Here is a 17731-nt window from a genome sequence, read left to right on the forward strand (position 1 = left end):
TCATCTAAATTTTTGTGGGACATTGAGTTTCTTCTTAAATGCATATAGAATAAGAGAAATTGAAATGGCCTTATATCTAAATAGCTTATCAATTGATATTGCTAATAATATTGCTCAAAGGACTCCTAGAGTCTTTTTTCGTGATGTAATTCATACAATTTCTCGTATAACTAGAATTATTGAGTAATGTGTTGCTCAATTCATGTATCTAGTTTATTTTGCTTTTGTAGAAAATTTTTAAACTATGTGTTTAATATTTTATTTTATGAAATGAATTATGATTAATTATTTAATCTTTGTGATTAAATATACATGTTCTATTATTAGTTATTTAATCTATGTCATCAAATATGTTTTAATAATTCCTTATTAAGTGGAATTAAATGTTCTCCAAATTTGTTTTTGAGATAAAGAAAAATAAAATTTATAATAGTTGAACAATTGAAATATGGGCGATGATTGGGAACATAGTGAACTTTTGACCCTATATCCAATTGAATATTTATTGTTAATTTTATTTAATAAATGTGTGTAAGGCATGGCATTAATGAAATAAATCTTGAGAATGGCTTTTTCAAAGAACATAATTGCTAACTTGATAAGAGGCAAAAAATTGAATGGGAATAATTATGAAATTCGGAGTGTGAAAATCTAGTATGTCCTTGAAGAACATGAGTCAATAAAAACTCTAAATCAATCAATGATGGAATCTGTTGAAGGAACCCCTATACAACATAGGAGGGATAAAGAGGCTTTAACATCTGAAAAAAAAGAACTTCACTGCTCACATTACGTTGCTTAGCAATATGGAGAATGATATTATGTGAAAATTCAAAAAATATGAGTTAGCACATGAAATGTGGAATGCTCTTAAAAAGTAGTTTGGGGCGACTTCAGTTGCAGAGGTAAGAAAACTAACTATCAAGTTTGATATCTACAAAAAGCGTCCAAATCACAACATGAGGCAACATCTTGGAGATATGACAAATATGGTCAATGAACTCAAAGATGCTAGTGTGAACCTCACTGACGAACAACAAGTGCAAGTTGTTATCAGATCATTACCTCACAATTGGGAGCACATGAAGATTTATCTTACCCACAACGTGAACATAAAGGCAATGGTCAATGCTTCATGACATTTGGAGTTGGAGGAGGACCATATTAAGACCTCTAGACCTAATACTAATGTCTATATGATGGCATCTAGCTCCAAAGGCACTCCTAAGTTTAAGCATAAATTTCCTTATAAATGAAAGAAAATGAATTATATTCCAAAGAAAAGTAAAGGTGCTCGTTTTAAAAAATCTAAGAGTCACCATGGCAAGGGTAAGGGACCAGCTCGTAATCCCTTGAAAAAGAAGAACATGGAGAATGTGAAGTGCTATAATTGTGGCAATAAGGGGTACTTTGCACGTGACTGCACTAAACCAAGAAAGGTACATGTCTTAAATGCATATTCAAATGCTATTTATATTTTGAGTTTTGTACTCTTAAATGAATCTAATCCTTTATGAAATTTTGATTTAGGAGCCACAGATCATGTAGTAAGAGACAAAAGTTCCTTCGTGGAATATCATCGAATACCATGTGGAACTAAGTGGATTTATGTGAGAAACAATACAAAAGTTGAAGTTAAAGGCATTGACACCTGGAAGTTGTGTATACGTGGTGGACAAACCTTGTATTTATATGATGTATTGTTTGCTTTAGAAATTCGGCGAAACCTTATTTTTGTACATGTTCTTCTTAGTTATGGCTTTGCTATGTATTTCTATGATACAATGGTTGAACTATTTTTAAATTTAATATATTATGGTTGTGGTAATTTATAAAATGGTTTAATTATACTTGATGTAGATTATGTTTCATGAAGCAAATTATAAAGTACCAATTTTTGTCTCATTAATTTTTCTAGAAATTCGCATGAAGAAGAGAATATATGGCATATAGGATTAGGTCATATAAGATAACATAGATTGGATAGATTAGCAAAAGAAGACTTATTGGGCCAAGTTTCAAAAGTGAATCTACCAACTTGTGAAAATTGTCTAGCAAGAAAAATGGCAAAAAAATCATTTGGCAAAGCGAATAGAGCTAAAAATCCATTGCAATTAGTTCACTCTAACATATGTGATCTAATAAATGTTAGGGCCAAGAATGGAGGCATTTATTTCATTACTTTCATTGATGATTATACTCATTTTGGTTTTGTCTATTTGATTTCTCATAAGTCAGAAGCTTTAGAATTCTTCAAAAGATATTTAAACTTAATTAAGAATCAATTAGACATCAAAGTTAAAGCATTAAGAACTGATAGAGGTCGCGAGTATTTGTCTGAACAATTTAAATTGTTGTGTGATAAAAAAGGGAATTGAGAGACAATTGACCATTTCATATACTCTACAACAACATGGTGTTGCGAAAAGAAAAAATAAAACTCTAATGGTTAGGTCAATGATGGCAGGGGCAAAATTGTCGATCACATTTTAGAGTGATAACATTGTTAACAGCTGCCTATTTACTCAATTAAGTACCCTCCAAATCTGTACCTTTTACCCCATATGAGTTATGGACTAAGAAACCTGATCTAAGTCATTTGAGATCCTGGGGATGTGCTGCCTATGTTCATGATCTTTCTCACAAACATGAACAGTTGGGTCCAAGAGGCAAAAAGAGTATATTTATAAGATACTCAGCACACTCAAAAGGATATGTTTTTATTGGTGATCAGGCAAGTGTGAGTGTTACTGAATTTGAATCTCGAGTTATTTTTTTCTTGAAAAATGAGTTTCCTAGTAAAGGAGAAATAAATCAGAATTTGTGTTTTTATGAAATTGAGGATCAGGATGATTCCATTATTCAAAATTATCTAGTACATTTACCTAAAAATGTATCTAGGGAATCTGATCCAAGTGGGAGCGAGACGAGAGTTCCTGAATCTGTTTCACGTGAACCTCAAATTAGAAGAAATAGTCAGGGACACATACCTCGGCGTCGTTTTGATGTTGAAGGTAAAGCTTTTCTAATTGTTCCACAAGATAAGAAAAAACCTAACACTATCCAAGAGGCACTTTCTGGACCTGCTAAAGAAAAATGGCAAAAGCCAATGAAAGAAGAAATTGACTCAATAAAATGGCAAAAACCTAACGTTGACCTTTCGAGGGATCGCAAGGCTATTGGAAATAAATGGGTTTTGAAAATCAAGCACAAAGCTGATGGATTCATTGAGAGATATAAAGCACATCTAGTAGCCAAGGGATATACTCAACAAAAAGGAATTGACTATGAGGAAACTTTTTTTCCTATTGTAAGATTTACCTCTATACGTTTTATCTTAGCAATAGTGGCCAATTTAGATTTGAAATTACATCAAATGGATGTAAAAATGATATTTCTAAATAGTGAACTGGAAGAGAAAATTTATATGGAACAACCCAAAGGTTTCATAAAATTTATATTCCAGATAGTGGTACTTAAGGTTTCATCAATCAATTATCTCATGTGATTTTCAAATTATTGATAAAGACCACTGTGTATGTCAAAAGATCTAACAATAAGTTTGTAATCTTATCTCTTTATTATGTTGATGACATACTTTTGACTAGGAATGATAAAGAATATCTTTTGAGTCTCAAAGAGTGGTTGTCCTCCAATTTCGAGATGAAAGACTTAGGCGAAACAGCATATATTATTGGTGTTAAGATCAAAAGAGATTGTTCAAAGAAATTGTTAGCTCTTTCTCAAGAGCCATATATTCAAAAAATTCTAAACTATTTCACATGCAAGATTGCAAGCCTGTAGATACTCCAATTGCTAAAGGCGAAAGCTTAACTAAAAAGATATGTCCTAAAACTCCACAAGAAAAGGAACAGATAGCTAGAGTTCCTTATTCTAATGTTGTGGGTAGTCTTATGTAGGCTATGATGTCCACAAGACCAGATATGCAATTGGCATGGTGAGTAGATATTAGTCAAATCCAAGCCAACCCCATTGGAAAGCCGTAAAAAGGATAATGAGATACCTAAATGGTACGGTGGATTATTCCCTTTGTTATCAAGGAAAAGATCTACACCTTGAGGGATATACTAATGCTAACTGGAGAGGAGATTTAGATGAAAAGAAATCTACCTCTGGATATGTTTTTCTACTTGGAAATAGAGTTATCTCTTAGAATAGCAAAAAACAAACTTTTGTATCTTTATCTACCATGGAAGTTGAGTTTGTAACATTATCAGTTGCAGTACAAGAAGCTGTTTGGTTGAAGAGGTTTCTGAACTATTTGGGAATTGCGAATGATTTGTCGAATTCTGTTATTGTGAATTGCGACAGTCAAGCTGCAATAGCATTCACTACGGATCCCAAATATCATTCGAAGACCAAACATATTGACACAAGATATAATTTTGTGAGATATATTATTGCACAGAATGAGATGCATTTGGAGTATATCTCTACACACAAAATAATAGCAAATTTGTTCACAAAACCCATTCCAAAATATTTATTCCAGAGTCATATTAAATCCTTGGGAATGCATAGATATTAAATGTATTTTTTTGTGAACATTAATATACAATATTTCCCCAATTTATGTCAATAAATGATTCATGTTTATTAACGTCAACTGTGTTTAATACACGAATTTATAATGCCTACACATATATACAATGCTTCATGCATATTGCTGAGTGCAATAATTAAAGGTATGTTGGACAGATGGTTGGTTTTCTTACACAAGCAACCACGTCTATGATTAAGTGGTGCATAGATGAAATATAAGTTTTAAGCATATCACAAAGGCAAGTTAATGAGAACTCAAACTTAAAACAAAATCACTTTGATGAGTTATCAAGATAGGACTATAAAGGATAGTCAAAAGGTGAAGATCCGCTTCTCACCTTACCTGTCTAAGAATGCCAGGTGGGAGTCCTGCTTAATAGATATGTGAAAAATAGAGTTGTGGACTCAAGTTAGATATATACTAAGTGTATATGAACTATCACATATACAATATTTATATAAAATAAGACATACGTTCCATGGGAAAGGAAAATAATACTGTAGTGCGTGTTTCATATCATGTGTGCAAAGTTTTACCAAAATATGGTAACAAAAGATATGGATCTCTTTTTTTAGTTGTGTGAGACCCTTGAGGTCACAAGGATCTAGTAAAATACCATTTGACCTTTAACTGTTTTATTGAAGTTATGATTTAGTGCAATTATCTTGGACTACTACCAAAGACCATGTATTATTTGGATAGACGGAGCATATCTGGAAAAGCGATTGAATTATGATCGAAGGATTACAAGAATAAAGAAAGATCTATTTGAGTGTCACATTTAGATGTATTCACAGGTCGACCAATTATAATCATTCGTTGAATTATAATTGTGAATACAGATTTTATTAAAAAGTGATAAATCAAATTGAGATGTAAATATGAATAAATGTGACTTAATAGTTATGGGGTACAGTATACAAACTCCACTTGAATTATAGAGTTGTAATATATACCTAACAGTTGTATAACAACAAGCTCTCAAAAAAGAATATATTGGTTGCACAGCCTATTTGTCTGTATGGATCACACAAAGAAATTAGAGTATACGAGTATGTGAACCCATTATGTGCGAGTGGGAGATGAAGTAAATCCGAGTTGTGTACCCGGGTAAATTCGCCCATAATGGGTTCTAGATCCAACGCCAGATCCAAATGTGGGTTTACAACTGTTGTGTACGATTGTCGAAGAAAACCAACAACAGTTGAACCCACTTCCTTCATTCATGGAGGAAGTGGATAGATGGAGAGTGAGTGTATCTGTTTACGTTAGCAAGTAGAAAAAAATGAATGTAATCTAAAAAAAATTCTCTATAAGTGAAAGACTCTTTGTTCACTTGTTTAATTTTATTCTATTTTAGTTTTTAGTTGTGATGCTTGAGATATACTCTATCATAAAATTATAGTTACTTTTATGGTTTTTTCATTTAATCAAATTCTTGTTTACAAAAAAAAAAAAAATCATGAAACGTAATAATACACACATATATATATATATATAATAATTCACAATTTAGTTATAAGAAAATTCAAATAGTGAGTTATCTGTCATAGTAAATATCAAATCCTTGGATAAATCTTTTCGTGTCTTGTGATATAAACATTAGACATTTTTAGTTATTTTTTATGTATTAAGAGAATAATAACTCATAATTCACCGGCACCCAAGTACAGATAATATTATGTTATAATTACAACGAGGGCACCCTCCATTTGGAAAATTTCTAGTTTGGCAGCACTTTATCTGTGTGAGGATGGTCAGGACATTTCACTTTTTGGGTGTCATCCTTTGCGTCTGGTGACATAAAAGAAATAACAGGATTGGACCACGAAAAGAAACCCAATGGGCTGCCCCCAGTCAAGCAATATTGTTGCAAAGATGGTTTGCTTCTGAAGAGTCAGATAAAAGATGCTTTCTCTTGCAGCTTGCTCTTTCACCCCCACCATTTTCTTTTTCTTTTTCTTTAGTAATGGGTAAGTTTGGGCTTAAATGGTATATTTGTGTGTAGGAGAGATGGGTTGCTGTCTCACTTATTAGGGCAGATTTCACGGGATTAATTAGTCATATTTTAGTAGTTAGGTGTTCTTGTCTCTAAGTGTCATTGATTACAAAATTCGACCTCAATGTCTACGATCACACAGAATGATCACTCGTTCATATTTGGATGAGCATTTCATGTTATTTTTAATTTTTATATGATAACCTGTATATAAAAATAGACTATAATTCAGATGGAATTAGGTTTCCTATCCCTATCCCTATCCCTATCCCTACCGCTACTAAACATAATTTACCATGAGACTTTCTAAATCAGATTATGCTTTCCAAATGAACCCATAACAATTTTTATCTACTTAAAATTTGAGAAGCAGTGTAAAAGACAATATATAAACTCTTGTTTAAGTGATTTCGTTAACTTAAAGATTCCACATGGAACACGACCAATTAGACTCTTTAGGACAAAGAAGAAACTGCTCACACGAGACTTGAACATGGAATCACTCAACCCTAACGCCACTTGATGCAAGCAAGAATTAAATTGTGATGAGTCACTGCAAGTTATGTTCTGTGTAAGATGTATTTGTCTCAGCTATCCAATCTCCAACTTTGCCAGCCACTTTGGAAGGCTATATATCCAGTGGTATCTGGTATTATTAGGGGAAGCTTCGCAGTAGCGTACAAATCTCTAGTCTTGTCTTTCACCATCCCTCTTCCCCGTAAAAGTTAAAGATCAACATAGGCTTACATATTAACAGCCAAATTACCAGTATCCAAAATGCAGAAACAAACAGGCTATTGGGTGTTGGGTAAGAAAAGGACTGCAAATTTTGGGTAAAAAATTGGTGTGTGCAGCAATTAGGGCCCAGTTGACAATTTTTTTGTGGTTGGTAATTATTGTCCTATTGCCATCAGTCTGCTAATTATTTGGCTCACAGTTACTTGCACTTTGTGCTTCTCACTCCATCATGTGTTTGTTAAAAGTCCTGAAATGGATTACAAGAATAACATTACAGTTCTTGCTCTAAACCCAATAAGAAATAACTCTGAATTTAGCTTCTATTTAGGTTATTTAATGACTTGTGTTGTTTTCCTAGCAATAATTTTATTAATGTGCCTTCCAAATTGTCTTGAGAGTTTAAATTGTGAAAGGGCTGTGTGCTACCAGGTCATACTTGCATTACCTCTCTCTCTCTCCCTCTCCCTCTCTCTTTGTGTGTGAATATATGTTAAGTGCTTTCTTGTAGCAATGCACATAAGGTGTCTCAAACAACTGTAGGTTCCATTGAAAGGGCAGAAACTCAAAGAGAGTGCTCTATAAATGGAAAGAGAGGTCTACCACTAAAGAGCATTATAAAAGAAAAGAGCTATGACCTTCCAAGCCCTTTATCTCCTCCTATCATTTCTTATTTTCTCTTCACTGTTTCATACACCCGCTTCTGCCAGCAAAAAGGTAAGCACTTGAATCTTGCCATCTGTTTTCCTTACCACTAATATCTGGTATACGCTGCTAGGCCGGTTGCTTCCATTATAGTTTGTTTTCCTGTGCTTGGTGTAGTCATATGTGGTGTATCTAGGAGCTCATTCTCATGGCCCAGAAGTCTCACACCCTGATTATGAACAAGTCACAGAGTCTCACCGCGAGTTCTTGGGTTCATTCATTGGAAGGTACTGAATTTACATGTCCATGAAGGGATTTATTGTATTCCCATATTGTTTCACTTCTTACTGAATCAATATAAATATATATATATGTAACCTTATTGGTAAACATGTTTCAACTCTGTAGAAATAAGGCTAAAGATGCCATATTTTACTCCTATACAAGACACATCAATGGTTTTGCTGCAATACTTGAAGATGAAGAAGCAGTCCAGATAGCTAGTGAGCAGCCCTTTCTGTGTCAAATGATTCTGCTTTGACCTTTGAATGGTTATCTTCCTTATCTTGTGCTTGACCAGAGCAATAATTCTCACCAAATGCAGAGCATCCAACGGTAGTCTCTGTATTCTTGAACCGGGGAAGAACGTTACACACAACCAGGTCATGGGAGTTCCTGGGGCTTGAGAAAGATGGGGTGATACGTTCCAGCTCGCTTTGGAAGAAGGCCAGATTTGGTGAAAATATTGTCATAGGCAATCTTGATACCGGTTGGAATCTTTTCTCACCTTAACTTGGATTTCATTTTGATCATGAATCTTCCATTAAAAATTTAAGTTCATTGTCAGGTTAACTTTTGCATATAGATGAATCGAATGACACCAATTAGATCTTGTATATGCTTCATTGCGTCAAAGAGAAGGCAATTTCAGCAAATTTGGCTGGACTTTCTGGCTTTCTGTTGTGTTGTCAACTCTTTGCTTTGAAAAAATAGTGTAGATCCGGTTGTGCCACGCCACTTTCATATTCTTTTCTAATCATCTCGAGGTTGGCTCTAAAAAATATCCATATGGTTCATTGACTAAACTACTTAAATATAAACTAGGTGTGCTTCACCATGAATAAAATAAGACTAGGTTCATTAACCAAACTGCAATGTTTAATTATCGCTTTCCTCAATCTCATTGAGGTGGGTTGCCTTGGCTCTCCACTTCCACAATTTTCAAACGTCATTTATTGAGTTTGTCCTGGTCTGTAAACCATGTTACCATCAAGACGGGCCACCCTATCAAGAAACGATGGTCTACGTCCAGCCTATGTAAATAGCTCGTTTAGGAAGTTGAGACCGAGCCCTGCCCAACAAATAGCCCAATTTATTTATCGACACATGAAAATGTGGACTGTTTTGAGCCATTAAGATAATCACTGGAAGAAAAAGCACAAAATGGTAAAGTAGAATGTAGTTCCACTATATAGCAGTGTCTCTTTGCTCTTTGTAGCATAAAAAAAAGAAATATTTCTACTTTTGCAATAGAAGGTTCATGCTGTATGTAAATTACCAGAAGCGGAGATAACAGTTGAGAAGATTGAGAGCATATTTTAATTTTTAAGACAAATTAAGTATGGGCTGTTCTAGGGCCGAGAGGTTATGAATGGATAGGGCGAAGGGGAATAAAAAGAAAAGAAAACAAAATGGAACATTAGTAGAATGAAAGTGAAGGTGAAGCATTACTTCAAAGAGAATGCATGGAACTGCTCAAGGATAATCATTGTCAGGTTCTTCAGAAAACGTATCAACATGGCTGGAAATCATATTACCCATGCATAGACTAGTTGTAACCGATTAGAAGGAAGTTTAGGGAATAAGCATCCCTTGTTAATGAAATTATGAAATTGATAACCTTTATGTTCTTTGATTTTCTGTTACTGCAATCTTTAAGTCTCATTGTCCTCACCATTCATCAACGGGATTGAACTAGGTGTGTGGCCTGAATCAAAAAGCTTCAGTGATGAAGAAATGGGACCAATTCCATCAAAGTGGAAAGGAATCTGTCAAAATGGTGCCGATGCTACCTTTCACTGCAACAGGTTAGATCCCTTAAATCACTCTGCACATTATCTCTATGTAGGCACTCTTTCGAGTTGTTTTTCTTAAAAGATATATTTTATAGAATTAACATGTTGATTCTCAGAACCATCTACACTACATAGAAGTGGTCCTGCATAGAGTAATACAAGGCTCTTTATGTGCGTCCACCTTATCTTTTTACTGGTGGAGTCTGTGCATCAAATCTCTGAGCTTGGGAGTCCACCTGTGCAATGGTGGGGGACTATGGTAATAAAAGGGGCAAAAAGAAAAAGAAAGAGAAACTTTTCCATAAAGTTGAGCATGCAATATTTTCAATTTAGAACTCTTCTTTGGATTAATTTCACAGAACAGGGGGACTGCACATAAAGTGGGAGTTATACTGATTATAAAAGACCATTAGATGGCATAAGATCCTTAACTCCATGCATTGACATCCATAATATGGGTAGTAGTTAGTAAGAAGAACCGTCTGGGCTGGTGTTTTAGATTGATATGTAGAGTATTACTGTGAAATAGTGATGGCTGATTTGGAACTTACTATATAGTTCACAATCAAATTCGAAAAGAAAATTTTCATGGCCCAGAAGTCCGGACCTGTGCCTTACAGTATATTTGGTATTGGTATTCACTTCTAACTCTGCTAGCTAATAATTGTGTGCCTGCTCTAAAGGAAGCTAATTGGAGCAAGATACTTCAATAAAGGATATGCTGTGGGTGCTGGACCTCTCAACTCTACGTTTGACTCACCACGTGACAATGAAGGCCATGGATCCCACACATTATCCACTGCTGGTGGCAATTTTGTAGCCGGGGCAAGCGTATTTGGATTTGGCAAGGGAACAGCAAAAGGCGGATCGCCAAGAGCCCGGGTGGCTGCTTACAAGGTCTGTTGGCCCCCTGTGGGTGGCGATGAGTGCTTTGATGCAGATGTATTGGCAGGCTTTGATATGGCCATCAATGATGGTGTTGATGTGCTTTCCGTATCACTTGGAGGGCCTCCTGTTCCCTTTTTCAATGACAGCGTAGCCATTGGCTCCTTTCATGCTGTTAGGCACGGCATTGTGGTGGTCTGCTCAGCTGGCAATTCTGGTCCATCTGATGGTAGTGTCTCCAACGTTGCACCATGGCAGATAACAGTTGGAGCCAGCACCATGGATCGCCAGTTTCCTAGTTATGTTATTCTTGGTAACAAAATGCGCTTCAAAGTTAGTAGCTCATCTCTTCTTTTCCTGTGAGATTACTTTCAAGCTGTTCTTAAATTCTTTTCCCCCCTCCCATCAAAAGCCACTTAACGGGCGTCAACCATAAAAATATGGACACTACAGTTCAAGAAGCGCCTACCATTTTCTGAAAGAACCATGTCATAAACTGGAAGTTCAAGATTTTGTTGCCGAATATGTACTCTGTGATGATAAGTTTGGTTGACCGGAAGGAGTTGTCTAGAAAAATAGTTAATCTAATCTCTAGTTCATTATTGAGGAAAAAATGGGAACTAATTAAGTCGAGTATAGAACCATGACCACTGTTTGGATGCTCTTATTGAAACCGAGATTTGCATCTTTACTAGATTCTGGTACACGTTTTCTTTAGGAATGTTCAGTCTCTACGGCATTGCTCATGATTGCTTTAAGATTCTTGACTTCCATTCAGTATTTAGAACTCAAATCTTATATATTTTGTTCTCTGAAGGGGGAAAGCCTTTCAACCAAAGCATTGCCGAAGAAGTTCTTTCCAATTATTAGTGCTGCAAATGCAAAAGCTGCTAATGCATCGGCTGGAGATGCGTAAGGATAAAACATTCAAAAACTATTGGAATTCTGATTCTGTTTCCTGTGATTTAGTCCAAGTTTGCAACTATAACATCATGGTGCATTTACCAAATTCATTTGGATATTTATTCTATTCATTCAGGCTGCTTTGTAAGGCTGGATCACTGGATCACAAGAAGGCGAAAGGAAAAATATTGGTTTGCCTTCGAGGGGATAATGCAAGAGTCGATAAGGGTGAGCAAGCTGCTTTGTCTGGCGCCGCGGGGATGGTTCTTGCTAATGATGAGCTTTCTGCGAGTGAAATAATTGCTGATTCTCATGTCCTTCCAGCTTCACAGATCAATTTCTCTGATGGTGTTGCCGTTTTTGCTTATGTCAATGGCACCAGGTAAGATGACATGCCAATTGCTCTGCCACATTACGGGTCTAATTGGAGTGAAATACAAAACTTAGATTGCTCATATGCAATTCTTTAAGTCTTAATAATGTTAACATCATGTAATGTTAGAAATCTGGGAAGTAATCAAGCTTTATAGAATGCAGAAGTTATAAAACAGTTAAGTTGGCAATAGACCTTCCTCTGTTTCTGAGAGCTGCATGTTTTCCCTAGGTCTCCATGGGCATACGTAACACGTCCAACAACTCTGCTGGGGACGAAGCCAGCTCCATTCATGGCATCTTTCTCATCAAGGGGACCAAATACAGTTGTCCCAGAGATCCTAAAGGTTGTCCTCGCATTACAAATTCAAATATGTAGTTTATGAAAAAAATTGAGGTTGCCATTTCACTTAACAGTGTCGACATTGCCTTGTCTGTCCAGCCTGATATAACTGCTCCGGGAGTGAGTGTCATAGCTGCCTACACTGGAGCACAAGGACCAACAAACCAAGATTTTGATACACGTCGAGTTCTCTTTAATTCAGTTTCAGGCACTTCAATGTCATGCCCTCATATTTCTGGCATTGTTGGCCTTCTGAAGGCCATCTACCCTACTTGGAGCCCTGCAGCTATTAGATCAGCAATCATGACCACTGGTAAGTAGAAACTAAACCTTACAAATTATTTGAAGATTCAACTTATTTGCTAACTGGATGTAGAGAAATGGTTCAAGTATTGGAACTCTTGTAGCTGCTAGTAGATCTGATTGTTTACCCATGCTTTGGTCCTTCTGCTTCATCCTACTTTTGCAGCAAGAACACAAGACAACGTTAACGAACCACTGATCACTGCATCCTCCATGAGGGCAACGCCATTCAGCTATGGAGCAGGCCATGTACATCCAAACCGCGCAGTGGATCCCGGCTTGGTTTATGATTTAACAGCCAAGGACTACCTGAGATTTCTGTGCACCCTTGGTTACAATCAAACTCAAATTGCACTCTTCTGGGGCAGTCACTATAGATGTTCCAAGCCCATTAGCCTTATCAATTTCAACTACCCTTCAATCACAGTGCCTAAGCTCACTGGCTCCATCACCGTGACTCGGACTGTTAAGAACGTCGGTTCGCCAGGTACTTATGTGGCGCATGTCAGGAACCCGGCCGGTATATCAGTTTCTGTCAAGCCAGAGAGCCTCAAGTTTGGAAAATTTGGAGAAGAGAAGCAGTTCAAGCTTACTCTGAAGGCTGAGAAGGTTAAGAAAGGTAGAGACTATGTATTTGGAGAATTGACATGGTCAGATGGTAAGCACTTTGTGAGGAGTCCTATTGTTGTCAAAGCAGTCTAAAGACTGGAATTTTACTCCACCTATTGAATCAAAAAACTCTTATTTCTACCTGATTTATTAGAATGGACTTCTGTTTGTTATGTTTTGTCACTTTTATGTCATCTTTTCCTCTTTTTTTCCGTCTTTTTTATATAAAAAATGATTAACTTAGTGTCAAGGAACCTAAGGTCACTATAGAAGCTTTACCCAAACCCCTTATCTCATGAATGAGATTCGTTTGATACTTTGTTGCTGTCACCTAGTAACAAGAACCGCTCTCATTAGGCCGTTAGTGACAATATCGATTATTAATCCTTTCGCCTTTAAACTTTAATTTACATATAACTGATGAACACCTAAATCTCACCTAGACCATGACATTTAAGATCTCTTATCTATATAGAAGGATTCAACCTTGGATTTTTCGTTTTTTTTGCATAGTAAAAAAAATTATAATAGACTAATATAAGATATAATCATTGGTAAAAAAACAATTAGGAATTAAGAGATAATGAGGATCAAATCAAGAACAATGGCCCAATAAGCTCAGAGAGAAAGAATAATATAGGGCAGAGCATTTTCCTTCATTTTTGGGGGTAAACTGGGGCCTCATTCATCAGGGTTCTCAAGTATATAAGCCAGAAATCAAACCAAGTCAGCAAGAGAAGGACAAAACAGTACAAAATAATAAATCAAAAATGAACATGAGAAAGGGATTTTCATTATTATGGGAAGATGAACAAAATTACAACTCTTCGAAGGGGGGAAAAAAGAGAAAGGGAAAAAAATGTACAGAAAGGACTATACTTAACATGAAAGTGAAGGGCCCTCTCTCATCAAAGAATCTTTGGGCCACAAGTCCAAAAGATTCATTGATATGGTTTAGATACAAAACAAATTATGCCAGAGCCCCTAGTCAATTCAGAATTCACTGTGAATTTGGATGGTTTTCAAGTGGAGAAGTGCTCAACTTTCAGTGCCATCCCTTTCTGAAACTCCACATATGGGTGTGCAAAGGGCTGGTCACCACCTTCAGTTCTCCATCTACAAACCCAATACATAGAGCCTAATTGTCATAATAGATCGAAAAAAATTGATATAAAAATTATAAATCTAGAGTGTTTGGTAGGTTCTTTAAGTCAAAAAATGAGAGATTGGGTACCTGAAATTTTGGACAAGGTGGTGGAGGAAGAATGCAATCTCTACCTTAGCAAGTTCAGATCCTGGGCAGCATCTTGATCCTCCACCAAATGGAGTAAACTTCTTGCATGCCTGATCTTGAGTCTGAATATTGTTGATTATGAACACAATTAAACCAATATATCGATCTAAATGCATGGACATTAATTAACAAAATACTATTCAGTTACCCTAATCCCAATTTAACTAAATGTTGATAATGGCCTAATTAAAGCTTATCTTATATTAATTTTGTACCACTATAAATGCGAAAAAAGTGTTGGTTTTTTTAAATATGTGTATTTAAAGGAATGAGGGGGCGCATGGTAGGACAAATCCAACTAGATGTGTCCTAAAACTGATAAAATTAAATTGGTAAATTACCTCCCATCTCCAAGGATGAAACTGGAGAGCATCTGCATGGAGAGATGGGTCTAAGTGAACTGCACTAAGAACTGGTAGGACCTTCCAGCCAGAGGGAATTAAGTAACCTGAAATAAAGTATGGATTTAGAAATGAGGGAGAGGATCTTTCTTAATTAATTAGTAGAGAGAAATATAATTAATTAAAGAACACAGCACAAAAGCTCATGCATGCATGATTGTGGATAAAGCATCAATTTCCCAATTGTTTAGAAGCTTTTGTTCAAAAAAGGTAGTGTTTAATACACACACACACATATATATAAATAAAAAAACCTCTGAATTTGACATCTTTGAGAGCCTTTCTGTGCACAAATTTCACTACATTTCCATATCTCAGAGCTTCACTAATGACCTGCAGTTAATTAAATACCCATGATCAGAAAGAAAAGAAAAAAGAAACAAATTAAATTCATTAGAAAAAAGCAAGTAATCTTCTTACATTTTGAGTGAAATCCATTTTCTTGTAATCTTCCCAGTTCAAAAATTCACCTCTCTTCTTCATGCTTCTTATGTTCTCGTGCTCTAGCTGTATGAAAAGCAAATGCTTGATCATCAAACAGTTACACTTGAACAAAATGTTTACACAGAAGAAAAGCTCATCAAAATGGTTCATACTTGCAGTGATAATGTTGTCCAATTATCTTATATAATTCTATATAAAATTAAATTCTGTAAAGATATAGCTTTATATACAAGGCATTCAAAAGGGTACCTTTAACTGTGCAAGGGCAGTGGGAGATTGGCCGAGGAAATGAACCGCCATGGCCATCAACACTGAGGTGGTTTCATAGCCTCCCAAAAGAGAGTCCAAAACAAAACTGACTTTTTCATCTTCAGATAAGGAATCAACACCTAGAAGTATCTCAAGGAAGTCACCCCTTTTATTAGATTCTCCAACACCTCTCCTTCTTCTTTCCTCTATAATTGCTTTTACAGTGGAAGATATTCTACTTCTAGCCTGTAAAGATGCCATGAGAAAAAGTTGATCACATGTGCCTTCTTTTCGAAGTGATGAAAGGAGAGAAAAAGCCATCTCAAATTAATTATTTATTCAAACAAGCATGGTGTGGTGTCCAAAAGAAGGCTTTTAAATCTAATTCCTAAATTTTGTACATGATGATAATAAATCGGCTCATTAAAGAGCTAATAAATACCACATCAGCAGCTGCAGAAAGAGGGATCCATCGGACCGGCGCCACTTCCAGGCAACTGCTGACTGAAAGGGTTTAGGGTCCACTAGTGCCTGTGATCTTCCCTCTTTCCGCTATTAATTCACTTAGCAAAAAAGAAAAGAAACGTAACAATAAGTGACCTGAACGGCTCTTGCATACGGAGTCCCAGGAACATATAGAGGCAAAGAAATCAGCCCTTTCATGAAAGTGAGGAAATCTTCAAGAATTCTTGCAGTCTCTGGCTCATCAGGAGTCAACCCTAGAACCTGCTTTACTATTACATTGAAGGTGAACTGCTCCATACAAATCCAAACCAAAACGAAACCCTTGTTAGCTTCCTGGATATATGCTTAATAATTGGGTGGTCATTTATGAAACTTCTGGTGAGTTTTGAATACCTTTCTGGCCTCTTCACAGAACAAGACTTGCTGCCTCTCTTTCCAAGAACCCAGAATCTGAATTGCAGTCTTCTCAATGTCAGTTAGAAACTCTGGCTTGGCCTTAATTCTAGTGACCAGTGAAAGAGCCACATTCCTGAGCCTCTTGTGAATGTCACCCACTGCCACAAGCATTGATATGTCACCAAGAATTCCATGGATGGGCTTTGGGTAGCTGCACTGAAACAACTTGTCTTCATTTTGCAGAATGAAGTAGTTCAGTTCTTGATCACATGACACCACTGTGGGAGAGAAGAACAAATGGGATTTGAACACTTTTCCATACCTGCAAAAGGAGAAAAAAAAAAGAACCATCTTTTTGCATTTAATTAAGCTAAAGTCCTCAAAAACAATGAAGAACAACATGGGTGGTTTAACTTAATTTCTAAACAAACCATCATTACGATAATATATGTATGTATACTTGCCTAGAGCAATGGTCCTGAAGGAAGGAGCCAATAGAGTTGGAAGGGTGAGGGTTGAGAAAGGCAAGGGTTTCACCAAGCACAGGCCAGCCAAACGTGCCCTTAGGGAGAGGGCCAAGCTTCAAGAACAAGGGCAGGAAATGGTTCAAGATGAGACCCAGAAAAAACCCAAGCAAACAAACCAGAATGGCAAGCCAAAAACCTGCAGCCATGGCGGGAGCTGGCTAGGGTTTGTTTGGATGCTCTCCAATTATTTGTGTTCAATGGGGTTGGAAGATTTTGGAGGGTACCCAATCGTTTGCTAAGCCACAAATGGCTATATATAGACGCGGGGGAGGGAGAAGAAGATTGTTTGATTATTATTATTATTATTATTATTATTATTATTATTATTATTATTATTTCATGTTAATTAAATTACACCAGATTTTATCTTTTTATGAGATGCATAGGAAACCAAACGTCCAAACTTAGCCTAGGATCTAGGCCTTTACGAGGGCACAGTAATAGGGCTGCATTGTTGCAGAACTAGGGAGAGGAGAATTGGACGCAATAGTATGACAAAACTGGAACCGGCATGCACATTTT

The 17731-nt window shown here is 36.3% G+C and overlaps 2 protein-coding genes across 2 annotated transcripts; one reads left to right on the forward strand and one right to left on the reverse strand.

Moving 5' to 3' along the window:
* The first annotated feature begins 7019 nt into the window (after positions 1 to 7019).
* LOC127792598 (subtilisin-like protease SBT5.3) lies at positions 7020 to 13611 on the forward strand. Its single transcript, XM_052323154.1, has 11 exons — positions 7020 to 8015; positions 8121 to 8230; positions 8352 to 8446; positions 8548 to 8712; positions 9922 to 10030; positions 10702 to 11236; positions 11721 to 11815; positions 11943 to 12188; positions 12411 to 12525; positions 12621 to 12834; positions 12991 to 13611. The coding sequence occupies exons 1-11, from the start codon at positions 7932 to 7934 to the stop codon at positions 13524 to 13526; spliced, it is 2304 nt and encodes a 767-aa protein (XP_052179114.1). The 5' UTR covers positions 7020 to 7931; the 3' UTR covers positions 13527 to 13611.
* Positions 13612 to 14210: 599 nt separating this feature from the next.
* On the reverse strand, positions 14211 to 17421 carry LOC127792213 (cytochrome P450 724B1-like). The gene is made up of 9 exons (XM_052322649.1): positions 17147 to 17421; positions 16680 to 17004; positions 16422 to 16574; positions 15822 to 16067; positions 15549 to 15635; positions 15383 to 15461; positions 15069 to 15175; positions 14668 to 14789; positions 14211 to 14549 (listed from the first exon to the last, which is right to left on the reverse strand). Exons 1-9 carry the CDS (start codon positions 17353 to 17355, stop codon positions 14456 to 14458), a joined length of 1422 nt encoding a protein of 473 aa, XP_052178609.1. The 5' UTR covers positions 17356 to 17421; the 3' UTR covers positions 14211 to 14455.
* Positions 17422 to 17731: the final 310 nt, after the last annotated feature.

This window comes from Diospyros lotus, chromosome 15, assembly GCF_014633365.1.
Source record: "Diospyros lotus cultivar Yz01 chromosome 15, ASM1463336v1, whole genome shotgun sequence".
Classification (NCBI taxonomy): domain Eukaryota; kingdom Viridiplantae; phylum Streptophyta; class Magnoliopsida; order Ericales; family Ebenaceae; genus Diospyros; species Diospyros lotus.